The sequence below is a fragment of the Coregonus clupeaformis genome, chromosome 20, assembly GCF_020615455.1.
Source record: "Coregonus clupeaformis isolate EN_2021a chromosome 20, ASM2061545v1, whole genome shotgun sequence".
NCBI classification, from domain to species: Eukaryota; Metazoa; Chordata; class Actinopteri; order Salmoniformes; family Salmonidae; genus Coregonus; species Coregonus clupeaformis.
Window position 1 is genome coordinate 14780991 of NC_059211.1, and position 27672 is coordinate 14808662.

General features: G+C 41.8%; 1 protein-coding gene across 2 annotated transcripts; it reads right to left on the reverse strand.

The window, feature by feature from the left end:
- Nucleotides 1-538: 538 nt before the first annotated feature.
- Nucleotides 539-27382, reverse strand: si:ch211-221n20.8 (latent-transforming growth factor beta-binding protein 4). Of its 2 annotated transcripts, XM_041838556.2 has the most exons (23): nt 27257-27382; nt 20898-21038; nt 20421-20487; nt 20048-20245; nt 19579-19704; nt 19357-19497; nt 18775-18900; nt 12805-12822; nt 11210-11332; nt 10929-11051; nt 10693-10815; nt 9913-10035; nt 9492-9614; nt 9008-9133; nt 5718-5846; nt 4774-4866; nt 3739-3834; nt 3388-3483; nt 2058-2153; nt 1856-1957; nt 1591-1696; nt 1194-1310; nt 539-967 (listed from the first exon to the last, which is right to left on the reverse strand). In XM_041838556.2, exons 2-23 carry the CDS (start codon nt 21027-21029, stop codon nt 889-891), a joined length of 2463 nt encoding a protein of 820 aa, XP_041694490.2. In that variant the 5' UTR covers nt 21030-21038; nt 27257-27382; the 3' UTR covers nt 539-888. The 2 variants fall into 2 exon arrangements, with proteins under 2 accessions (XP_041694490.2, XP_041694491.2); XM_041838557.2 differs by lacking the exon at nt 12805-12822.
- Nucleotides 27383-27672: the final 290 nt, after the last annotated feature.

Here is a 27672-nt window from a genome sequence, read left to right on the forward strand (position 1 = left end):
TTGTCCAGGTGGGAGAGGGCAGTGTGGAGTGCAATAGAGATTGCGTCATCTGTGGATCTGTTGGGGCGGCATGCGAATTGGAGAGGGTCTAGGGTGTCTGGGATGATGGTGTTGTTGTGAGCCATGACCAGTCTTTCAAAGCTTTTCATGGCTACAGATGTGACGGGCGATGGTCATTTAGACAGGTTACCTTGGCCGAGTTGTGTCTGTTGTTCACACTTGTATCTGCCCTCTCATCGGCTAGAATGTTCCCACCTGATCTCGCCACCTCCTGCCTGCCTTTCCAGAAAAACCCTTTGACCTGACCAGAAAATAATAAAACCTCTATTGATAATTGATTATGATTGTTACCACTGGATTGATCATTTATTAAAGCCGTGGCTGTAATGTCTCTGTTTCTCTTATCATTAAAAAGTTACTTATTTGTATATTACTGTTACCCATGTCTTGCATTTTAAACTTTTTTAAGCTTCTGAAGAATAAAGAAAAAGTAGCAGTATTGTATATCTCAATAATCCAATAATAATAATCCAAAGGCAATAATCCCAAAAATGTTTTATTAACTTCCAGCTGCCATACAGGAGCACTAAAAACAACAGATAAAAATGAACATTTTCCATTTCGAGGACATAGCTCGTGGAAAAAAGTTTTGGGATATTGCATAAGCTACAGTGCAGACACTGAGGAAATTTGAGACACATATCCAGTGTTGGCTCATTTGGTCAATGTTTGGGGTCAGCTCATGAGTATGACCTTTATTGGTATATTTTCCTATTGAGTTGTGAATCATACAGCCTCTTATCACAAGTGTCTTTTTGCCATTCACAGAGACCATGTGTGAGTGTAGCTTCCCAGGGGATGTGGGGTCTTGGTAACTTGGGCAATAGTTCATCTCCCCTTCTTCTCAGGACATTGGACCCTGTAGCCCACCCTGTAAGCTTGCAGATACACACGCGCCTGGTTGATCCTGCAACCATAGAGAACAGTCAGACTGAGGGATAGTGTGTGTAGTGCAGCATGTTTGAGTGATGGTTTGGTTGTGTGTTATATAAAGGAGTGTGTGTGTGTGTGTGTGTGTGTGTGTGTGTGTGTGTGTGTGTGTGTGTGTGTGTGTGTGTGTGTGTGTGTGTGTGTGTGTGTGTGTGTGTGTGTGCATGCGTGTGCCATGTTTCCATGTGTGTGAGATTTGTCACCTATACTTGGTGCAGAGCTGAACTCCCAGGGGTCCACAGCGGTCAGCATAACTCTCCCTCACACCCTTCCTGACGGCACGGGCCATACTGACCACAGTAGTGACCACAGGACACGTCCTGATCAACACACACAAACAGAGGAAAACAGGCCGGGATTCATTCAAAGGCGTATTGCAGCTCTGCGCACTACACTACCTACAATGTACCTTTTAAATGGAGAAACAGACAGACAGACAGACACAAACAAACAGACACAGCAGAACGAGAAATAGACGGACTGACAAACCAGGAAACAGAGGGAAGGGTAATAAATCAACAATTCATACAAATAAGACAGACGGACAAATAAGGAATGACATGCAGCTTGTTGGTGCTGGGTTGGCTGGTTGGTACTTACAGCCTCTCACAGCGGATCCCGGCCGTGCCCTCTGGACAGGTGCACTTGTTGTGAGGACTACAGGTGGCACCGTGTTGACAAGGGGGCACACAGGGGGTGGTCACTGCTACAGACACAACACACACACACATCTAGATGTATTATTCTCACACAAAGTCACCTGTGTCATACGGTACAAGCACATGAACATACACAAATCCCTGTCTTTCACACGCAGACATGTGCATGCACCTGCACACACTTACACACACACACAAACACTCACCTGTCTCACAGAGACTCCCAGTAAAGTCACTGGCACAACGACATCTGTTGAGGCCCACACACACACCACCATTTTTACAGGGCTTTTGGCACTGCACAGGCTCTGGGTGAGAAACACACACACAATCAGTGATGCCTTCACATTGTAGTACTGAGATATAGTACTATCACCACTAGAGGGCAGCATATCATTCTCTTATTACCTATCTGGCAGCGAGCGCCTTGCCATCCTCCGACACACGTGCATTTATTGACATCTACGCACCTCCCTCCGTTCTGACAGGCTGGTGTGCACAGAGCTAAAACGCACACACATCACAGACACATATATATAAAAAGTGGGCACGCATGACTGTAAGTAGCTTTGGATAAAAGCGTCTGCTAAATGGCATATTATTATTATATTATTATACTGTATATTTGTGGCATGGAATTAATATTTTTAACAAAATATAGCATGTAACAAACAATGTTCCCTAAACTGCGCGATGGTGCGCAGCTCCCCCTCGACTGCAGTTCAGAATAAATATCAGCCTGCACAGAGAAGCACGACATTGAAGTTCACTGAACTTTCTAGAGTTTTCCCCCTTAGTTAACACTATCAACGTTTCCCTTTACTGTGGGAATTGTGATCGAATCAACGCAATATTAGCCACTTTCAATGCAACATACCGAAACAAAACGAACTATGCAAGACTTAGTATGCATAACTAACTATGCAAGAGATTTTGTTGTAGGCAGAACGCATCGGAGTAGGATGCTATTGCATTGACACTTACAACTCAGCCCATACTCCACAGACCGGTGGTGCATAACCAATCAGAGCTGCAGTAGGCCTATATGCAAATAGACCATTGCCATATATGGATCTGTGCCATTCACTTTGAACTGGACTGTGTTGGGGGCAGTGTTGTATTCTGAGATGGTCTTGAAAAGCTAAAGTAGCCAACAGGCAGATGGTATCACAATTTGTCTGATTCTCTGTAATAATGGTATTGGAATAATAATGCATTTTATTTTGTAGTGGTTTCTTGCATCAAACAACACAACAGCATTTTCAGTCATGTCCTTGTATGAAGGACAAGTGGATGAACAGGTTAATGTCAAGCCCTGCATTTTCCCCCCAAATGTCTCATGGAATGTAGGCCTACATTGAACACCACACATTGGCTGCTACTGTAGGCTGAATGATAGAACAGCTATTTCTATGTTCAAATGCATTTTCTCCATTGTTTTTTATGGTAGGACACTGGTAGGCCTACATTGTGATCAAATAGCCACAGTAGTCTACATGACCACTGTTAAAACTGTAACTTAAAGCGGTTACAGCCTCAGTGTTCACAGTAAACGCGCACTGGAAGTTGCACCAAATTTTCACACAGTTCAAATTTGCGCTTAGCCGGAAAAAATGAGAGGGAACATTGGTTACAAACAGTGCTCCATAAAATGGCCTAAAAAAATATCATCTAAAGCTCTTGTGTCCAGTGTGGTTGGTGTGCTGGATGCATTCAGATAGTTTGTTAGTCTACTCACGTGAGAGGCACTGAGGGCCGGTGTAGTCCGAGGGGCACTGGCAGGTCTCTGGACCCACACAGCGACCACCGTTAGCACAGGGCAGCTCACACACAGCTAGGGCGAGTGAGAGAGAGAGAGGGGGGATAGAGAGAGAGAGAGGGAAGAAAAGGGGATGAGAGAGAAGGGGAGGAAGGAAGAGAGAGGAAGGGAGATGAAAAGTGTGACAGTATGTGTCAGGGTGGGTGACTGACATTGGCTACGTCTGAAATGGCACCCTATACCCTATATAGTGCACTACATTTGACCAGAGCCCTATATAGAGAATAGGGTGCCATTCCAGATGCAGCTAGTGTGACAGGGAGAGTGTACCTGTGTGACAGCCAGTCCCTGTCCAGCCAGGTGGGCAGAGACACATGTTCCAACGCATACATGTTCCTCCATGGGCACAGGGCGGGGAGCACATGGCTGAAACACACAACAAACATGTTACTCACGTCATGTCACAATGTTAAGAACACTGAACAAAAATATAAACGCAACATGTAAAGTGTTGTTTCCATGTTTCATGAGCTGAAAAAAAAAAACGCAGACTTTTTCCATACGCGCAAAAAGCTTATTTCTCTCAAGTTTGGTGCACAAGTTTGTTTACATCCCTGTTAGTGAGCATTTCTCCTTCGCCAAGAAAATCCATCCACCTGACACGTGTGGCATATCAAGAAGCTGATTAAACAGCATGATCATTACACAGGTGCACCTTGTGCTGGGGACAATAAAAGGCCGCTTTAAAATCTGCAGTTTTGTCACACAACACAATGCCACAGATGTCTCAAATTTTGTGGGAGCATGCAATTGGCATGCTGACTGCAGGAATGTCCACCAGAGATGTTGCCAGATAATTTAATGTTAATTTCTCTACCATAAGCTGCCTCCATGGCGCACCCCTGCCCAGTCATATGAAATCAATAGATTAGGGCCTAATGAATTTATTACAATTGACTGATTAACTTATATGAACTGTAACTCAGTAAAATCTTTCAAATTGTTGCATGTTGCATTTATATTTTTGTTCAGTATACATACTACATGTGTATATAATATATGTGTGTGGATTTAGTCCCCCACACATACAGTACCAGTCAAAAGTTTGCACACACCTACCCGTTCAAGGGTTTTTCTTTATTTTTACTATTTTCTACATTGTAGAATAATAGTAAAGATATCAAAACTATGAAATAACACATATGGAATCATGTAGTAACCAAAAAAGTGTTAAACAAATCCAAATATATTTTATATTTGAGATTCTTCAAATAGCCACCCTTTGCCTTGATGACAGCTTTGCACACTCTTGGCATTTTCCCTGGAATGAGTAGGTGTGTCCAAACATTTGACATATACACATACCTGAACAGCCAGGACCAGGGTAACCTGCAGGACAGTCACAAGTGTGAGGGGCCACACACGCTCCATAGTTCTGACAGGGGGGGTCACACACCGCTGGACAGGCAGAGAGAGCGAGAGCGAGAGCGAGAGAAATAGAGGTTGAGAGCAAGAGATTAAAACTAGATCACATACAGCATCATCATTAGCCTAGGCAGCCGATAGTGGGCGCTAGATCTGCACTATCGCTAAATCTGCATTCCCGGTAATACACCCTTGTCCCCCGTGGACCGGCTCGTACATAAATCATCCTCCATTCAGGCTGCAAAGGCATCATTTTCCTCCTTAACCAGTTTTAATGGCGAGCCGCCAGAATTTTAAAAAACAAATATACTGTATGTACTGCCTTAATAAAACAACATTTTCCACCACCATTTTCAGACAATTTAGGATGTTGCACACCACGTTCAGACAAGGGTGTGCAACATCCTAAGTTGTCAGAAAATGATGTTGGAAAATTGTGTTTTATTAAGAGAGTAAACACGTTCTTCCCGTTTTTTTCCCCGCGGCTCGCGATTAAAGTTAGTTAAGGAGGAAAATTATGCTTTTGCAGCCTGAATGGAGGATGCTTTATGTACGAGCCGGTCCACAGGGGACACGATTGTATTACCGGGAATGCACATCAATCCTAAACGATGCAGATCTAGCGGCCACTATCGACTGCCTAGGCTACATAACCATGGTAGATGCCTCTACACAAATGTAATAGTCTAATATAGAATGTTAAGTAGAAACCAGTCATACAAATGTTTGTATTGGAACCAAACTTGGATTCATCCAACTGCATTCATTAACTGCAGCTCATTTTGTCCATTATATTTCTCTGTTACATGCTTTTTCAGTTACTTTTTATTTACTCATTATAGTATTTCTCAGAGGTCAGGCAGTGGGATATACAGTAGACTCACGTTGGCACTTGGTGGGGTCGTCGGTACGAGATACATAGCCCTCCCTGCAGCTGCAGTTAAAGCCACCAGGGTGGTTCTGACACAGCTGCTCACAACCACCGTTAGTGAAGTCCCCACACTCATTCACATCTGAGAGAGAGAGAGAGAGAGAGAGAGAGAGAGAGAGAGAGAGAGAGAGAGAGAGAGAGAGAGAGAGAGAGAGAGAGAGAGAGAGAGAGAGAGAGAGAGAGAGAGAGAGAGAGAGAGAGAGAGACGGAGAGACAGACAGACAGACAGTGTCAGACAAACAGTAAGCCAGAGAGAGACATGGAAGTTCATATTTGGATGTGTTTTGTACATATACACCTGTTGTTTTAACCCCAGAGTAAAGGAAATGTGTCATACAGCTTTTCATAGACTGGACTGGACTTGGTTTTAAGTCTACTTCACTGGTAATGTTTTTTAATATATATATACAGTGGGGAGAAAAAGTATTTAGTCAGCCACCAATTGTGCAAGTTCTCCCACTTAAAAAGATGAGAGAGGCCTGTAATTTTCATCATAGGTACACGTCAACTATGACAGACAAAATGAGGAATAAAAATCCAGAAAATCACATTGTAGGATTTTTAATGAATTTATTTGCAAATTATGGTGGAAAATAAGTATTTGGTCAATAACAAAAGTTTCTCAATACTTTGTTATATACACTTTGTTGGCAATGACACAGGTCAAACGTTTTCTGTAAGTCTTCACAAGGTTTTCACACACTGTTGCTGGTATTTTGGCCCATTCCTCCATGCAGATCTCCTCTAGAGCAGTGATGTTTTGGGGCTGTCGCTGGGCAACACGGACTTTCAACTACCTCCAAAGATTTTCTATGGGGTTGAGATCTGGAGACTGGCTAGGCCACTCCAGGACCTTGAAATGCTTCTTACGAAGCCACTCCTTCGTTGCCCGGGCGGTGTGTTTGGGATCATTGTCATGCTGAAAGACCCAGCCACGTTTCATCTTCAATGCCCTTGCTGATGGAAGGAGGTTTTCACTCAAAATCACACGATACATGGCCCCATTCATTCTTTCCTTTACACGGATCAGTCGTCCTGGTCCCTTTGTAGAAAAACAGCCCCAAAGCATGATGTTTCCACCCCCATGCTTCACAGTAGGTATGGTGTTCTTTGGATGCAACTCAGCATTCTTTGTCCTCCAAACACGACGAGTTGAGTTTTTACCAAAAAGTTATATTTTGGTTTCATCTGACCATATGACATTCTCCCAATCCTCTTCTGCTCGGCCCTCCGTTTCCTGTAGTCCATGATCAGCTCCTTTGTCTTGCTGACATTGAGGGAGATATTGTTGTCACTGACCTCCTCCCTATAGGCGGTCTCATCGTCGTGCGCAGCCACGCAGTCATGGGTGAACAGGGAGTACAGGAGAGTACTATGCACACACCCCTGAGGTGTCCCTGTGTTGAGGGTCAGTGTGGCAGATGTGTTGTTGCCTACCCTCAGCACCTGGGGGCGGCCCATCAGGCAGTCCAGGATCCAGTTGCAGAGGGAGGTGTTCAACCCCAGGGTCCTGAGCTTAGTGATGAGCTTGGAGGGCACTACGGTGTTGAACACTGAGCTGTAGTCAATGAGCAGCATTCTCACTTAGGTGTTCCTCTTGTCCAGGTGGGAGAGGGCAGTGTGGAGTGCAATAGAGATTGCGTCATCTGTGGATCTGTTGGGGCGGCATGCGAATTGGAGGGGGTCTAGGGTGTCTGGGATGATGGTGTTGTTGTGAGCCATGACCAGTCTTTCAAAGCTTTTCATGGCTACAGATGTGACGGGGCGATGGTCATTTAGACAGGTTACCTTGGCCGAGTTGTGTCTGTTGTTCACACTTGTATCTGCCCTCTCATCGGCTAGAATGTTCCCACCTGATCTCAAGGTCCTGGAGTGGCCTAGCCAGTCTCCAGATCTCAACCCCATAGAAAATCATTGGAGGGAGTTGAAAGTCCGTGTTGCCCAGCGACAGCCCCAAAACATCACTGCTCTAGAGGAGATCTGCATGGAGGAATGGGCCATGATGTTTCCACCCCCATGCTTCACAGTAGGTATGGTGTTCTTTGGATGCAACTCAGCATTCTTTGTCCTCCAAACACGACGAGTTGAGTTTTTACCAAAAAGTTATATTTTGGTTTCATCTGACCATATGTCATTCTCCCAATCCTCTTCTGGATCATCCAAATGCACTCTAGCAAACTTCAGACGGGCCTGGACATGTACTGGCTTAAGCAGGGGGACACGTCTGGCACTGCAGGATTTGAGTCCCTGGCGGCGTAGTGTGTTACTGATGGTAGGCTTTGTTACTTTGGTCCCAGCTCTCTGCAGGTCATTCACTAGGTCCCCCCGTGTGGTTCTGGGATTTTTGCTCACCGTTCTTTTCAGACCCAGCCACGTTTCATCTTCAATGCCCTTGCTGATGGAAGGAGGTTTTCACTCAAAATCTCACGATACATGGCCCCATTCATTCTTTCCTTTCCACGGATCAGTCGTCCTGGTCCCTTTGCAGAAAAACAGCCCCAAAGCATGATGTTTCCACCCCCATGCTTCACAGTAGGTATGGTGTTCTTTGGATGCAACTCAGCATTCTTTGTCCTCCAAACACGACGAGTTGAGTTTTTACGGGGTGAGATCTTGCGTGGAGCCCCAGATCGAGGGAGATTATCAGGGGTCTTGTATGTCTTCCATTTCCTAATAATTGCTCCCACAGTTGATTTCTTCAAACCAAGCTGCTTACCTATTGCAGATTCAGTCTTCCCAGCCTGGTGCAGGTCTACAATTTTGTTTCTGGTGTCCTTTGACAGCTCTTTGGTCTTGGCCATAGTGGAGTTTGGAGTGTGACTGTTTGTGTCTTTTATACTGATAACAAGTTCAAACAGGTGCCATTAATACAGGTAACGAGTGGAGGACAGAGGAGCCTCTTAAAGAGGAAGTTACAGGTCTGTGAGAGCCAGAAATCTTGCTTGTTTGTAGGTGACCAAATACTTATTTTCCACCATAATTTGCAAATAAATTCATAAAAAATCCTACAATGTGATTTTCTGGATTTTTTTCTCTCAATTTGTCTGTCATAGTTGACGTGTACCTATGATGAAAATTACAGGCCTCTCTCATCTTTTTAAGTGGGAGAACTTGCACAATTGGTGGCTGACTAAATACTTTTTTCCCCCACTGTATATATACTGTATATATAAAGAAGCCTTGAAGGGAAAAAGAAAGAGAGGAAAGAGAAAAAGAGGGAAGGAATGAGGAAGACTTTCTCACCCAGACAACTCCTCAGGTCCTTGCCCAGTTCCCATCCTGCACTGCAGCTACAGTAGAGAAGCCCCTCGGCGCGTACAGTACACACATGGTCACAGCCGCCTTTCCTAAAGTCACATGACGTCACATCTACCCAGGAGATAAAGCACACACTACAAAACATAGTACACAGGAGACACGCAGGGGCAGAGACACACAACTGGTCTGATCTACTCACTCACAACACACTCTCTTATATTTAACCCCTACTTTTTGGAAATGTAGGTCTGAGTTTCTTTGTAGAGCACTCTGAGAAATCACTTGATGGAAAGTTTACACGAGTACACAGAATTTGACTGCTGGCACAGATTAAATACCATACTAACATAGTCAAAAATAAGCATGCAGTTATACACACTCTAGGTCTGGGTTTCTTTGTGAAACACTGTGACAAATACAAACAAACATACACACACACAGTGAGGTGAGGTGAAGGAGGGGGACGTACTGACACAGGTGGTATTGTCCGCGTGCAGCAGTAGAGGGGCGGGACAGGAACACGTGTGTCCCCCTGGTGTGTTGGTGCAGGTGTGGGAGCAGACCCCGTTCTCGAGCTTACACTCGTTAATATCTAACACACACACACACACAAACAGAACACACACCAATTACAAATTGTATTACAGTTAGCGGCATCAAACAGATACATAACAAGCAAAATCAAGTGCATTTCTCAAAAACTGAAAGTAAGCCCGGAAAAAAGACAATACTCTAGGGAGTTTAGGCTGACTACTCTACTGCTAACATACTGTTTGGTTGGATAGATTACCATCCTACTCTACACTATGCTTTTCCAAGGTGGTTTTACACTAGCAGAACTGGGCCAGAACAAGGCTGAACTGGGTCTTAGTGGCCCACTGAGTACTGACCTACACAGCTGTGGCGGTCGATATGAAGCTGGTAGCCAGGTCGGCAGGAACACAGGAAGGAGCCCTGTGTGTTGGTGCACACCTGCTCACACGTCCCATTCTGCACCACACACTCATCAACGTCTGGGGGACCAAGGGCAGGGAGGAGATTCAGGTTAGTGTGTATTCATTAGCTATGTCGTGTAGGTAGCTAACTAGCTATATACTCTATATATGTTAATGGTAGTTTACTTTTTAGGAGTACACAGAGAGCATTCTGTCTGAGTCTGTGTTAATAGTGATATGCTCTCTACCTGTGCATGGAGTAGTATACTCTAGTAGTTGTGCATTGCTGTAGTTGACCTGTTCCGTACTGTAGTATTATTTATATTTTTTTACACACTATGAGGTTGGAATAATACTGTGAAATTGTGAAAATTATGATAATGCCCTTTTAGTGTAAGAGTTGTTTGAAAAGACTGCCTGAGATTTCATCCTGTTTTGGTGGGATGGAGTTTTGGCCTGCCTGTGACAGCACCAAGTGGTAATTTTGTTAATAGACCAATAAGAAAGAGAGTTCAGTTTTTCCCTCCCCACTCAGACCACTCCCAGACAGTCATAGCAAAATTCTTGCTTGAGAAATTGCTCTTTACTAAGAATAATTTGTGTTTATTTTTTAACATTTTAATTGAAAACGTCAACCTGCATAGCTTACCTATGTAGTACAGGAGTTTAGCTGTATAGTACTGTAGTTGACCAGTGTTAGTACTGCAGTTTACCAGTGTTTGTACTGTAGTTTACCTGTGCAGTTGTGTCCGTCCTGGGCCAGCTGGTAGCCTGTGCCACAGTGGCAGCTGTAGCCTCCTGGCTCGTTGGTGCAGTTGTGCTCACAGTGACCATTACTCAGGGCACACTCGTCAACATCTGTAACCATGACAATCAACAGACAGTAAAACAATGGTATGTACAGCAACACCTTGTGAACACACGCACACATGTACACACACACACAAGCCATCTGCTTCTGTCTCACCCACCGAAGCAGGAGTAGCCATCCCCATTGAAGCCTTGGTAACACTGACAGAAGTAGGAACCAATGATGTTCCCACAGCGAGCATTAGTATCACAACCATGATGCCCTGATGCACACTCATTCTCATCTGGAGTAGAGAGAAAGAAAGAGAGAGAGAGTAAGGGAGAGAGCGGACACATTATCAACATCAAATTACATCTGCAACCCTGTACATTTCCACAGAAATCTGAAACTTGTAGAACGAGGGTCAACACAGTTATGTTATGCAATGACATTGCTTCTTACCTTCACAGTATGTGCCGTTGCCCCGGTAACCTCTTTGGCAGACACACTTATAACTCCCAAGAGTGTTCTCACATACACCCTGACCAACACACACCTCTGGAGTTTCCTTACACTCATCCACATCTGTGAAAGAAAAGAAAAGAAAAGAAAAGAAAAGAAAAGAAAAGAAAAGAAAAGAAAAGAAAAGAAAAGAAAAGAAAAGAAAAGAAAAGAAAAGAAAAGAAAAGAAAAAGAAAGAAAAGAAAAAGAAAAAAAAAAAAAAGAAAGAAAAGAAAAGAAAAGAAAAGAAAAGAAAAGAAAAGAAAAGAAAAGAAAAGAAAAGAAAAGAAAAGAAAAGAAAAGAAAAGAAAAGAAAAGAAAAGAAAAGAAAAGAAAAGAAAAGAAAAGAAAAGAAAAGAAAAAGAAAAGAAAAGAAAAGAAAAGAAAAGAAAAGAAAAGAAAAAGAAAAGAAAAGAAAAGAAAAGAAAAGAAGTCCGTTTTAGGGTGGTCCTTGCATGGACCCCAAAGGACCAGTAAATCAAGCACCCAGCGTGAACCATAAGTCATAGGTCCACAAACCGGAAGCTTTTCATGGCAGTCACGTAGGGTCTACTGGGGTACACACGTAAGAATCTGTTGTTGGCACCCATTCAAATTAACCCCAATTTGCCTTTTTTAATCTAGTCCATTCTCTAAATTCCAATGACTTTTCGAATTAGCTAGGAATGTTGTTTGAAATGTTTCAACCCAACATATTTGGCTGATATCATTATCAACCTACTGCACACCCCTAAGAAATATTATGTTTAATGTGCAGGGTCTGCTATTAACATGCTAATGTAACGGCGTTAAGAACGTACCGTAAACTCACACTTGAAATGTCGCCAATGTAGCTATCCAATTGCTACCTTCGGTATAGCTCAAACGGTTGGTAATGTTGTGAAGGAAGACAGTCTCATGTGTTTGCGAGCAGAGGATCACTGGTTCAAGCCCGGTATGGGGACAGGGACAGTGGAGGAAGATACAGTAAGCTCCAAAAGTATTGGGACAGTGACACAAATACAGTATCATACCCCCAAGACATGCTAACCTGTCACCATTACAATAACAGGGGAGGTTAGCATTTTTGGTGGGGTAGGATGTTTGTGCATCTGCACACTAACATCTGTTTCACTAACACTAATTAAGACAGACTGGTAGTATAGCTAGCATTGCTAGCCATCTATAGCATTTACTGGTTGAAGTTTAAGTAACTTTTTAGTATAATGGAGTTGACTGGTAACTTTGACATGAAAATAAGTTTCACAACATTTGGAGGGGAGCTATAGTCTGGTTATAACACACACAAAACATTAACCTTATTGTTATTGCTTGAATTGTTTTCAGTGGGGATAGATTGGCGCGTACCCCAGTTCCGGGATTTAAAAGCTTCCAGTTTATGGATCTATTTAAACAGCACTAGCATACAGTAGACATGGCATTAGTATTATGGCATAGCACTGCATAACATAACATGCAGTAGCTTAGCATAACATTAGCATTCAATAAAATGTTTCTCTATCATCAATACTCAAAACATAAAGGAATTGTCTATTAGCACAGAGGATGTATCATACCTTGACACACTCTGTAGTCTGGACATACGGGAAGTGAAAGCCATCGAAGGGGAAGAAAGCGAGAGGAATCCAAAGGGAGCAAGAAAAGGAGGGTACGAGAGAAGAGAACAGAAGAGGAGGACAGACATACAGCGAAATAGACACCATATAAAGCAGTGAGTTAAAGCACAGCTAGCCAAGCAGCTAGAGCCAATGGCAAAGCATTAATGCAGAATATTGTACTTTAACTTTTAGGACCAGTTTCCTAGGACCCAGATTAAGCCTATTCCTGAATTAAACACCAATCTCAATGGAGAATATCTATTGGAAGTCTGGGAAACCGGACCCATCTGCAACACTTAAAGTAACTGTCCAGTGAAAATATATTTTTTTCAAGCTCATTATTCTGTTAATTCATACCCAAATAAAGTTGTTGACTCGTCCTATACTCGTTCTAAATGGCCAAAGCATGAATTAGAGATAAAAACACTTTAAAAACCCCACCTCAATGTCACGATCGTCTAAAGGAGCGGACCAATACGCAGCGCGTGGAGTGAACATAATGACTTTATTTCATAAAGCAACCACGAAAAAACAACAAATGACGATAGTGAAGTCCTCTGTAACACTGACAGAAACATGGAACAAAAACCCACAAACAAACAGTGAAACACAACAGTATATATATGGCTCCCAATCAGAGATAACGAGCCGACAGCTGACACTCGTTACCTCCGATTGGGAGTCATTGACCAATCACCACTAAACACAAACAAAATGAAACTCACCCAACCCCAACACCACCAAATGAAATACACCCTGGCTCTAACACACAGTCCTGGAGCCAGAGTGTGACACTCAAACTCTCAAACAGACTATTTAAAAAAGGCTTGCTACACTGAACAAAAATATAAATGCAACATGCAACAATTTCAAAGATTTTACAGAAGTTACAGTTCATATAAGGAAATCAGTCAATTGAAATAAATTCATTAGGCCCTAATCTATGGATTTCACATGACTGGGAATACAGATATGCATCTGTTGGTCACAGTTACCTTAAAAAAAAGGTAGGTGCATGGATTGGAAAACCAGTCAGTATCTGGTGTGACCACCATTTGCCTCATGCAGCGTGACACATCTCTTTCGCATAGAGTTGATCAGGCTGTTGATTGTGGCTTGTGGAATGTTGTCCCACTCCTCTTCAATGGCTGTGCGAAGTTGCTGGATATTGGCGGGAACTGGAAGACGCTGTCGTAAATGTCGATCCAGAGCATCCCAAACATGCGCAATGGGTGACATGTCTGGTGATTATGCAGGCCATGGAAGAACTGGGACAATTTCAGCTTCCAGGAATTGTGTACAGATCCTTGCGACATGGGGCCGTGCATTATCATGCTGAAACTTGAGGTGATGGCGGCGGATGAATGGCACGACAATGGGCCTCAGGATCTTGACATGCTATCTCTGTGCATTCAAATTGTCATCGATAAAACACAATTGTGTGTGTTGTCCGTAGCTTATGCCTGCCCACACCATAACCCCACCGCCACCATGGAGCACTCTGTTCACAATGTTGACATCAGCAAACCGCTCGTCCACACGACGCCATACACGCTGTCTGCCATCTGTCCGGTACAGTTGAAACCGGGATTCATCCGTGAAGAGCACACTTCTCCAGCGTGCCAGTGGACATCGAAGGTGAGCATTTGCCCACTGAAGTCGGTTACGACGTCGAACTGCAGTCAGGTCAAGACCCTGGTGAGGACGACGAGCAGAGTTTGTGCAGAAATTATTCGATTGTGCAAACCCACAGTTTCATCAGCTGTCCGGGTGGCTGGTCTCAGACAATCTCGCAGGTGAAGAAGCCGGATGTGGAGGTCCTGGGCTGGTGTGGTTACATGTGGTCTGAGGTTGTGAGGCCGGTTGGATGTACTGCCAAATTCTTTAAAACGTTGGAGGCGGCTTATGGTAGAGAAATGAACATTAAATTCTCTGGCAACAGCTCTGGTGGACATTCCTGCAGTCAGCATGCCAATTGCACGCTCCCTCCAAAATGTTGACATCTGTGGCATTGTGTTGTGTGACAAAACTGCACATTTTATTGTCCCCAGCACAAGGTGCACCTGTGTAATGATCATGCTGTTTAATCAGCTTCTTGATATGCCACACCTGTCAGGTGGATGGATTATCTTGGCAAATGAGAAATGCTCACTAACAGGTATGTAAACATATTTGTGCACAACATTTGAGAGAAATACGCTTTTTGTGCGTATGGAACATTTCTGTGATCTTTTTTTTCAGCTCATGAAACATGGGACCAACACTTTATATGTTGTGTTTATATTTTTGTTCAGTGTATTTCATCACATAACGTGACGTCATGTTTTTGGCCGAGACGTCTCATTGGCTGAGCTGGCCAATCAGCTGTTTACTTGTCATTCATATTTTTTATGACTAGTATATGCCCACAACATTCTGTTGTTGGGGTACGCCCACGCCATTCACACATTGAAAAGCTGCTTTTTAACATACAGTATTTTATTACAATTTTCATAAGGAAAACTATTTCACTCATATTGTATTTAATTATTCGTCATATTTCATAGAAATATGGAAACACTGGACAGTTGCTTTGACAAAGTAAGGACCTTAAAGTAACTGTCCAGTGAAAATCTCACTTTTAAAAGTTCATATTCTGTTAACTGTTTTGTATTTTACTCCATTTCTCAGTTTATGGATCTATTTAAACAGCACTAGCATTTAAACTGAACTAGTCCATTTGAACTAGTCCATTTTTTTATATAAGAAACGTACATATGTCTTCTTATCATTCATAACATATATATGTCTGTACAAAAGATGGTCAGATCACAATATTGATTTTAATCCAAAAAGTCTGGACGATACGTTTGCCCCCGTGCCAGGAGCAATAGTAACAGTAGCTGGGGTCAAATGTAAACCAAATAAATTCACTTCACTTCAAAAACATTCATGTTTATGAATTATCATAGACGTACGTAATGATTTTGCAAGAAATATTATTACTTCTATGTACGTAACCAATAATTACAGTAACACCCATATTTGTGCATGGCCATTCGGTTCCTCTCAAAACATCTGAACAGTCCAATGGTGCCAAGATAATATCTGTTTACAACTTATTTAGCACTCTACTGGAACCCAAGGCTTAGTATCTGTATAATTCATACAATATTAAAGTTAAAATCACTTGTTTTCATAATTTGGCTTCTTGGCTCAGGGTCATTTTAACACTGCGTTACAATTGCCCCCAACTCAGCAGCCATGACAAAAGCTCATGTGCCTAGCAAGAGACAACAATAGTGACACATGTAGATACCAGTATCATATGGTAGTATAACAGTAACAACTAGCTAATGGTATCATATGGTAGTATAACAGTAACAACTAGCTGATGGTATCATGTGGTATTATAACAGTAACAACTAGCTGATGGTATCATGTGGTATTATAACAGTAACAACTAGCTGATGGTATCATGTGGTATTATAACAGTAACAACTAGCTGATGGTATCATATGGTATTAAACAGTAACAACTAGCTGATGGTATCATGTGGTATTATAGCAGTAACAACTAGCTACCAATATCATGTGGTATTACAGCAGTAACAACTAGCTACCAATATCATAAGTCGCTCTGGATAAGAACGTCTGCTTAATGACTAAAATGTAAATGTATTACAGCAGTAACAACTAGCTGATGGTATCATGTGGTATTATAGCAGTAACAACTAGCTGATGGTATCATGTGGTATTATAACAGTAACAACTAGCTGATGGTATCATGTGGTATTATAGCAGTAACAACTAGCTGATGGTATCATGTGGTATTATAGCAGTAACAACTAGCTGATGGTATCATGTGGTATTATAGCAGTAACAACTAGCTGATGGTATCATGTGGTATTATAACAGTAACAACTAGCTGATGGTATCATATGGTAGTATAACAGTAACAACTAGCTGATGGTATCATGTGGTATTATAGCAGTAACAACTAGCTGATGGTATCATGTGGTATTATAGCAGTAACAACTAGCTGATGGTATCATGTGGTATTATAACAGTAACAACTAGCTGATGGTATCATATGGTAGTATAACAGTAACAACTAGCTGATGGTATCATGTGGTATTATAGCAGTAACAACTAGCTGATGGTATCATGTGGTATTATAACAGTAACAACTAGCTGATGGTATCATATGGTAGTATAACAGTAACAACTAGCTGATGGTATCATATGGTATTATAACAGTAACAACTAGCTAATGGTATCATATGGTAGTATAACAGTAACAACTAGCTGATGGTATCATATGGTATTAAACAGTAACAACTAGCTGATGGTATTGTGTGGTATAATAGCAGTAACAACTAGCTGAAGGTATCATGTGGTATTATAGCAGTAACAACTACCTGAAGGTATCATGTGGTATTATACATTAAAGTATTGCCAACATATCGTGATGAAAATTATACTAGTTTGAATTCTTGGACATTAATGCTCAAGGCATTAAAAGAAAAATACAGCCAGTGGAAAAAAACTACTTTCACCCATTTGCCCTTAAACGTGCAAATAGTGAGATATTTGGCTGTAACTTTTCAAGCAGGTAGAGAATTTAAATGGACATGTACCGAGTTTTATCACTCTAGGTTTTTCTGTTTGTAGAAATTAATGGTGTTACAATTGCCCCCTATCCAAATAATGTTGTTGACTCGTCCTATACTCATATTTGTTGCCAAAGCATACATTTGAGAAAAAATAAATACTTCAGAAACCCAACCTCAAACTTGTATCTCAAACAGATAATTTAAAAAATGCTTGCTATTTACTAATAGACTATGATGTCATACTCCTGAGGAGGATGAGCTGGCCAATCAGTGGTCTAGAGGAGGATGAGGTCTACTTACATGAATATTTTGAATGACCAGTATATGCCCACACCATTCTGTTGTTGGGTTACGCCCACACCATTTCAACACATAAAAGCTGCTTTTTAAAGGCCCAGTGCAGTCAAAATTAGTTTTTCCTTTGTTTTGTATCATATTGTACAACAGCTGATGAAACTAACACTGTAAAGTGTGACATTTTTTTATCAGTGTTATTTCCTGATAGTTGCTGGTTGCAAATACTATCTACACAGGACCTTCTAATCAGCAGGTTTGCAGCGGCAGGAGTTTCGGCTTTCCATGGTGACATCACCATGCAGTAAATTGGTTAATAGACAAATAACAAAGACAATTCTAAACCTCTCTGCCAATAGCAGATCGTTTCCAGTCAGACCACTCCCAGACAGTCCTAGCAAAATTCTTGCTTGTGAAATAGTTTTTTGCTAAAAAGCTATTTTTGCAGATTTCAATGGACATCTATTACAGTAAGGTACTTAATTTTACCCAGAAATGATTTGATATTGATATAAAAACAACTGCATTGGGCCTTTAAAGTAACAATTAAGTACCTTACTGTAATTGTTTTCAATTAAAATGGCAAAAAAGAAACAAAAATAGCTTCTCAAGCAATAATTTGCTTGGACTCTGGGAGTGATCTGAATGGGGAAGGGAAAACTGAAAAGTAGCCATTGTTGGCAGAGAGGTTTGGACACTAACAGCTCTTACACTAAAAGGCCATTATCATCCTTTTTACAATTTCACAGTATTATTCCAACCTCATAGTGTGGGAATATATATAATATATAATGTAAAATATACTGCATAGGCCTTTAATATACTTAATTACAATTTTCTTCACTATTTCACTCATATTGTAAGTAATTAATTATAGGTCATATTTCATAGAAATCTGGAAACACTGGACAGTTACTTTAATTCAAGAGTACAAACCAAGAGTGTATGACACATTGTCAGCCTCACAGACTGAATAAGATTACGACACATACTGTAACAATAACAACAACCACAACAGCAACAACAAGAGAACAACTCACCGATGCAGGCTGGGACCTCGGCTCTGAAGCCAGGCTGACACTGACACATGAAGCTACCAGGGGTGTTCACACACAAGTTCCCCAGCTCCCTGCGACACTGCTCCTCAAAGCTGCACTCATCAACATCTGAGACAGATATACATATATCACCTATCATTCTCTATCATTCACCCATCAATATCTAAAAGGGTACACTTACAGGGGAATGTACAGAGTGCACACACACACACACAAGCGCACGCACACACACAAACACACACAGTCTTGCACAACTGACCTTGTGGGGACACATAATTCAGTCCCATTCAAAATCCTATTTTCCCTAACCCCTAACCCTAAACCTAACCTTAGTTCCTAACCCTAGCTCCTAATTCTAAACCTAACACTAATTCTAACCTTAACCCTAAACCCCCTAGAAATAGCATTTGACCTTGTGGGGCCTAGAAAATGTCCCCAGTTGGTCAACTTTTCGTTTGTTTACTATTCTTGTGGGGACTTCTGGTCCCCACAAGTATAGTTAAACACGTCCACACAAACACACATACACACAGATAATGTTCACTAATGTAACAAAGAACTCACCCACACAACTGTGTCCGTCAAGAGCCATAACGTATCCAATTGGACAGGAACATGAGAAGGATCCAGGGGAGTTCCTGCAGTCAGCCCCAGACCCACACGCCTGCAGCCCTGTCACTTCAGCTAGAGCACACTCATCAATATCTGAAACACACACATGAATAAGCAAACACTCACACAGAGAGAACATCACATAACTAAAGCCATACACACACACACACTCACCTTGGCATCCTCCTGCACTCATCAGGTAACCACGGAGACATTTGCACAGGTAGGAGCCGGGTGTGTTTGTGCAGTTGGCATGGAGACTGCATGGTCCTGGCCCCTCCACTTTACACTCATCTGTATCTGATACAGAACAAGAGATGCAATATAAAAGAGCAGCACATTAGATTATATGTTAAAAGTGGCACTGACCATACCACTGGTATACTGTAAGTGTATGCTCTTTACTGAAATTGTCACAGAAGAACACTGCTTTGCCGACAGTATTGATGATTCCCTCTTAGTGTGGTCTTTGGACCAATGATGTGTATAAACATCATGAATATACTGTATGCATGTCTATGGTTAGGACTCACCCATAGTTGGTGCACTTGGACCAAAGCCTGTTTTAGCATGGGCAGTGCCATTGAGGGTTTTCATCATTTGGAAGTAATAGGAGCTTTCTAGTACATCTCTATGGACTCACCTAGGCACTCTGATACCCCCTGCAGAGTGTATCCCACAGGGCAGGTGCAGATCTCTCCTCCAATATTCACCATGCCAACAGGGCACCCACAGCCCTCGCTGCCCACCAACGCTACCTGATTACCTGGGCACTGAGGGGTGGGGGTGGGGGTAGGAGCTGGGGATGGGGTAGACGTGGTGGTGAAAGAGGCTGCAGGGGCTGCGGAAAAAGAGATGGATAAGAGGAGAATACAGAGATACAGTTAGTGAGGGGAAAGATGGGTGGCAGGGAGAGAGGTGGAGAGAGAGAAGGAAAATAAGATAGACAAGACGATTGCAGATGCTTAGTATTCAATAACAACATAGTAATAGGCTCAATATTTTGAGACACTCACTTGCGGTTGGTCCATCCCCCTGCTCAGTTCTACTAAAGTTCCCAATGGCGTTCTCAATCTCTAGGTTCTGAGAGGAGAGGAACAAAGGAATAGGTATTCTCCAAATGACTCGAACCACTTAAACTCAAAAAGTAGGAGAGTATCGGATGATATGCTTTACTCAAAGAATGAAAAGCCATAGAGAAAACATTGACAACCAAGTTACTGCACAATATGTTGCATCACGTTGCTTAATCTTAATTCAACACTTTCCACAGATTCCTATACCCTGGGCGCCAGGCTGATTTAGCCGACTTGTAAATGTCTTGTCAAACAATAACGTTATAACATTGTTTAATGAAGTGACAGAAAGTCTAACACCCAGGCTGATTTTGCTACTTTTTACCATTGAGTGCCACGTTCAGTCTGGTTTAACCAGGCTAGCAAACTCTGACCTTGATGTGGAAGAGAGTCCCAGACACACAGACAGTCACTGACCTGGCTCTTGGTAAGTGATGCCTCTGTGAGTTTCAGGACCTCGTTGTCGCTGCCATGGGGGGTGGTAAGGGGCTCTGCCACACATATTGCTGCCAGCAGCGCCAGAAGGTAAATCCGAGGGAGTGGCATCATCTTCTGACCCTATGGGGCAGATGGACAGTTTAATACATCACAGTGCCCCCAACATGACACACTGGAGGACAGAGGGGGACAGACGATTGGGTTAATTAGACTGCAGTATATCAATCAGTATATAGGGTAGATAAAGTCACTTTTATAAACATAGTAAACTTTTTATTGGGGGGGGGGGGAATAAGATATAGGCATACTAATACATATGATCAATGTTTATGAATAGTTCATGCTATATATATACATTGATTCATTATTGTACCGATCATCACTTATAATAAATAGGCCTAAAAACGTAATTGCAGCCTAAATGTAATTATATTTAGTTAATTACATGCTTCAAATCGTGATGATCACTGACCATTCAAAAGCTTATTTCCAGTTTCAGATTTTTCATATGCCACCGAATCATAAGGTCAAATATAATATGTAACGACGTGCTAAACCCCTCAATTAGGCGAAGTAATTTCAATAGCCTGAAAAGCCAGGAGCCTCACTAGCAGTCATAACTGGATGATGCAAACCAAATACACTTTGTGCCAACTCGGATTCATGCCACTTGGACAACATGAACAGTTGTCCATTTTGCGCGTCTCTCATCCCCGTGACCCAGTGTTTTACCCGTTGTGCATAAAGTTAGGGCCATATATAGGTCCAGTAAAACATGGTGCAGCCAAGCGCCTGGATGTGTTTTGTTGTTTACAATTGTGCATGTGACTCATCGGAGGCAGAAAGGAAAGGCATGCACATTTATTGTGCATAATTTCCAAAAGGCTTCGGTGTTAATAGGTGCAATGATATACTCTCATCCCTGCGCTATAGGCAGGTGAACATCTTATGTGACGTAGCCGACCAGGCACAGAAAGATGGTTTAAAGCAGCTCTGGCTCTTTGTTCATAACTAAAACTGATAGCTATTTGCTTTGTTATGATGACAATACGTTCACTGGGAAATCAGCCAATTTCCAGGGTAGATATCTAAAAGAACCGTTACTAATATTTGCGCTTATGATTCTGAGGCATCTGAAAACACTGAAACTGGAAATAAGCTATTGAATGGTCAATGATCATCACTATTTGAAGCATGTAATTAACTAAATACCCACTGGGCACAGACGTCAATTCAACGTCTATTCCACGTTGGTTTAATGTAATTTCATTTAAATGATGTGGAAACAATGTTGATTCAACCAGTGTGTGCCCAGTGGGTAGAATTACATTTAGGCTGCAATATGTTAGCCTATCAGCCAATCCGGCACATTTGGTTCCTTGGAAGTTGTGGGAACTTATGTTTTTGGTTTCCCATTGGTTCTGGGAACGAAGCCATAAGTTTGTTGAATGTTAGAACTGAACGTTTTTTAAACGTTCTGAGAACGGAAGTGAACATTTAGCCTGTTCTGGGAATGTACATTTCTAGGTTGCAGCTAGGTTCTGAGAATGTTTTTCTATGGTTTCCTGAAAGTTTTCCTGGGAGGTTTTATTAACGTTCTGAGAACGGAAATTCTAGGTTATTTTAAGGTAATTAAATAACGTTCTGAGAACATGTTTCATTAAGACTTTTAAATACACTGCTAGTTTAAGTTAACTGTTATTAATTTGTTTAGGCATTAATCATGCAAACACATTTATTTTTTATTGTGGCATGGCTTCAGTGAGATTCGAAACTATGATCTTCTGTGCTCTATCCATGGAATTAATCCACTGCGCTACCAGGATGGCGCTAGCACGCCATGTTTTTTAAAAACTCATACGAAGCTGTTCATTTTAGTCTATTCAAACATACCTTATTTCAAAGGAAACAAGCACTCATTAAGATTACACTTAACAAGATAGAGGAAAGAGAGTTTTGTTGATCCTGAGAATGGAATGTACAGTTGAAGTCGGAAGTTTACATACACCTTAGCCAAATACATTTAAACTCAGTTTTTCACAATTCCTGACATTTAATCCCAGTAAAACTTCCCTGTTTTAGGTCAGTTAGGATCACCACTCTATTTTAAGAATGTGAAATGTCAGAATAATAGTAGAGAGAATGATTTATTTCAGCTTTTATTTCTTTCATCACATTCCCAGTGGGTCAGAAGTTTACATACACTCAATTAGTATTTGGTAACATTGCCTTTAAATTGTTTAACTTCGGTCAAACGTTTCGGGTAGCCTTCCACAAGCTTCCCACAATAAGTTGGGTGAATTTTGGCCCATTCCTCCTGACAGAGCTGGTGTAACTGAGTCAGGTTTGTAGGCCTCCTTGCTCGCACACGCTTTTTCAGTTCTGCCCACACATTTTCTATAGGATTGAGGTCAGGGCTTTGTGATGGCCATTCCAATACCTTGACTTTGTTGTCCTTAAGCCATTTTGCCACAACTTTAGAAGTATGCTTGGGGTCATTGTCCATTTGGAAGAACCATTTGCGACCAAGCTTTAACTTCCTGACTGATGTTTTGAGATGTTGCTTCAATATATCCACATAATTTTCCTTCCTCATGATGCCATCTATTTTGTGAAGTGCACCAGTCCCTCCTGAAGCAAAGCACCCCCACAGCATGATGCTGCCACCCCCGTGCTTCATGGTTGGGATGGTGTTCTTCAGCTTGCAAGCGTCCCCTTTTTTCCTCCAAACATAACGATGGTCATTATGGCCAAACAGTTATATTTTTGTTTCATCAGAGCAGAGGACATTTCTCCAAAAAGTACAATCTTTGTCCCCATGTGCAGTTGCAAATCGTAGTCTGGCTTTTTTAATGGCGGTTTTGGAGCAGTGGCCTTTCAGATTATGTCGATATATGACTCATTTTACTGTGGATATAGATACTTTCGTACCTGTTTCCTCCAGCATCTTCACAAGGTCCTTTGCTGTTGTTCTGGGATTGATTTGCACTTTTCGCACCAAAGTACGTTCATCTCTAGGAGACAGAACGAGTCTCCTTCCTGAGCGGTATGACGGCTGCGTGGTCCCATGGTGTTTATACTTGCGTACTATTGTTTGTACAGATGAACGTGGTACCTTCAGGCGTTCGGAAATTGCTCCCAAGGATGAACCAGACTTGTGGAGTCTACAATTTTCTTTCTGAGGTCTTAGCTGATTTATTTTGATTTTCCCATGATGTCAAGCAAAGAGGCACTGAGTTTGAAGGTAGGCCTTGAAATACATCTGTAAACAATTGTTGGAAAAATTACTTGTGTCATGCACAAAGTAGATGTCCTAACCGACTTGCCAAAACTATAGTTTGTTAACAAGAAATTTGTGGAGTGGTTGAAAAACGAGTTTTAATGACTCCAACCTAAGTGTATGTAAACTTCCGACTTCAACTGTATATATTTTTAAATATTATTCTTAGAACGTTCTTTGAACGTTACAGTGGGGAAAGAAAGTATTTAGTCAGCCACAAATTGTGCAAGTTCTCTCACTTAAAAAGATGAGAGGCCTGTAATTTTCATCATAGGTACACGTCAACTATGACAGACAAATTGAGAAAAGAAAATCCAGAAAATCACATTGTAGGATTTTTAATGAATTTATTTGCAAATTATGGTGGAAAATAAATATTTGGTCACCTACAAACAAGCAAGATTTCTGGCTTTCACAGACCTGTAACTTCTTATTTAAGAGGCTCCTCTGTCCTCCACTCGTTACCTGTATTAATGGCACCTGTTTGAACTTGTTATCAGTATAAAAGACACCTGTCCACAACCTCAAACAGTCACACTCCAAACTCCACTATGGCCAAGACCAAAGAGCTGTCAAAGGACACCAGAAACAAAATTGTAGACCTGCACCAGGCTGGGAAGACTGAATCTGCAATAGGTAAGCAGCTTGGTTTGAAGAAATCAACTGTGGGAGCAATTATTAGGAAATGGAAGACATACAAGACCACTGATAATCTCCCTCGATCTGGGGCTCCACGCAAGATCTCACCCCGTGAGGTCAAAATGATCACAAGAACGGTGAGCAAAAATCCCAGAACCACACGGGGGGACCTATTGAATGACCTGCAGAGAGCTGGGACCAAAGTAACAAAGCCTTCCATCAGTAACACACTACGCCGCCAGGGACTCAAATCCTGCAGTGCCAGACGTGTCCCCCTGCTTAAGCCAGTACATGTCCAGGCCCGTCTGAAGTTTGCTAGAGTGCATTTGGATGATCCAGAAGAGGATTGGGAGAATGTCATATGGTCAGATGAAACCAAAATAGAACTTTTTGGTAAAAACTCAACTCAGTCGTGTTTGGAGGACAAAGAATGCTGAGTTGCATCCAAAGAACACCATACCTACTGTGAAGCATGGGGGTGGAAACATCATGCTTTGGGGCTGTTTTTCTGCAAAGGGACCAGGACGACTGATCCGTGTAAAGGAAAGAATGAATGGGGCCATGTATCGTGAGATTTTGAGTGAAAACCTCCTTCCATCAGCAAGGGCATTGAAGATGAAACGTGGCTGGGTCTTTCAGCATGACAATGATCCCAAACACACCGCCCGGCAACGAAGGAGTGGCTTCGTAAGAAGCATTTCAAGGTCCTGGAGTGGCCTAGCCAGTCTCCAGATCTCAACCCCCATAGAAAATCTTTGGAGGGTTGAAAGTCCGTGTTGCCCAGCGACAGCCCCAAAACATCACTGCTCTAGAGGAGATCTGCATGGAGGAATGGGCCAAAATACCAGCAACAGTGTGTGAAAACCTTGTGAAGACTTACAGAAAACGTTTGACCTGTGTCATTGCCAACAAAGGGTATATAACAAAGTATTGAGAAACTTTTGTTATTGACCAAATACTTATTTTCCACCATAATTTGCAAATAAATTCATTAAAAATCCTACAATGTGATTTTCTGGATTTTTTTCTCTCTCATTTTGTCTGTCATAGTTGACGTGTACCTATGATGAAAATTACAGGCCTCTCATCTTTTTAAGTGGGAGAACTTGCACAATTGGTGGCTGACTAAATACTTTTTTCCCCCACTGTACTAATGATTTCTTGTGGTTTTTATGGAAAGTTTTCTTAATGTTCTGAGAACATGACTTTAAATAGAACCATGAGGAAACGTTATGCTGAAGTACTGAAATTCCCACAGAAAAACATTGTTTCTTAATGTTCTCTGAACAATTTGAGAACATTACTTTCAATAGAACAATGAGGAAACCTGTAGGAAACGTTATGGGAAGGTTGTATGCAAAATAACCATAGGACAACCACGCTCTCAACAAGCTCTTGGACATATAGTTCTCAGAATGTTATGGCTAGCTGGGAATGGGATGTCATGGTACATAATGAGAATGCTGTTCTTATAGGCCTAGCGATAGGCAACACAAATCCAGGAGTCAGGAGTAGCTTGTCATTTGAACAATGGTTTTTCAAGTCAGCCATATCATTCATGGTTCTGAAAAGGGAGTAAAAAGTCTGTAAATGAATGGGATTATCTCAATAATATATTCAAACAATTAAGAAAATATTTGTATTTCACATCCAGATTGAAGTAGAATTAACTCTGATCAATCCATGATATGAACATGCATCCGAATCTGCAGGGGAGAACAGAGGGAACAAATTCTTAAATTAAGGGAATTAATTACCATGACCTCTAAGGGGCTCCCTCCATACTATGGAATACAACAACCAACAGCTGAGCTGAGCAGACAAGAGATTCGACCCATATAAACGGCTGGGGGTAGGCTTACAGACATCATGTCTAGACACGTAACACTGGCTACACAGCTAGATGAAGAGACAGCAGAGTAGACCCTGTTATTAACCATCTTCTGTTCTTGTTCCTTCTCCATGACACGCCCGAGTCTTTATCCACTATCCAGAAGAAAATAAACGTTTTTCCACTTAAGGTGCGCCTATCCTGATGCAATGAAATGGAAAAGTATTTCGAACTGTGTGCGTAATAATAACTTGGCTGAAAAACCCCTGCATTTTCTATTATGTATGCCCATGCCAAGACATAAATTATCCCTCCTGCTGTTTCTAGTTTGGAACGTGTTTGCGCAATATCTTCACGCATATCTTCATGGTATAGCGGTCCAAATACGATGGCCTGCCCGACACCCATAGACTATAGCCTAATAACAAGAAGTGTCCTACAAACTTATAATAACTGTGGATCAGACGTGAATTCATAACCTACAGTTACGGTCGTATTCAGTTGTTATCCCAGTTTGCACCATTTAAATGCTTTAGAAATTGGCATGTATAGAGAAAGCAAAACATGCAATGAAATAAAGTTGCTTACCAATTACAGATAAAGTCGATTTGGGTCCACTGGATGAGCGAGGTTTCGACTTGCCAAACGCGCTTCTTCCACGGTCTCCTCCAGATGCGGGATAGATAGTGTGAAGTAGTCTTTCCCCACAAACCAATGCAGCAACTATACTTAAGGGGCTGTGCTGTACTCCTCCACATCCTGTCCAGGAATTCTATACTTCCCATTCCTTAAATCCCAAACCGCTGTGGAGGAACAACAAGCTAAATCGCTCTCCTTCGGAGTGCTGCCTGAGGGCGCGGCATCCCCTGTCTGAACTTTTGATTGAGGTTATAAACTATAGTGGGGAAAGTGAGTTATGCTGAGAGTGTGGCAGAAAACATGGGTAGTGTAAAATAGCATGTCAATTTATTAGAAGAGAATAGATATGTATTAATCTAACTGTT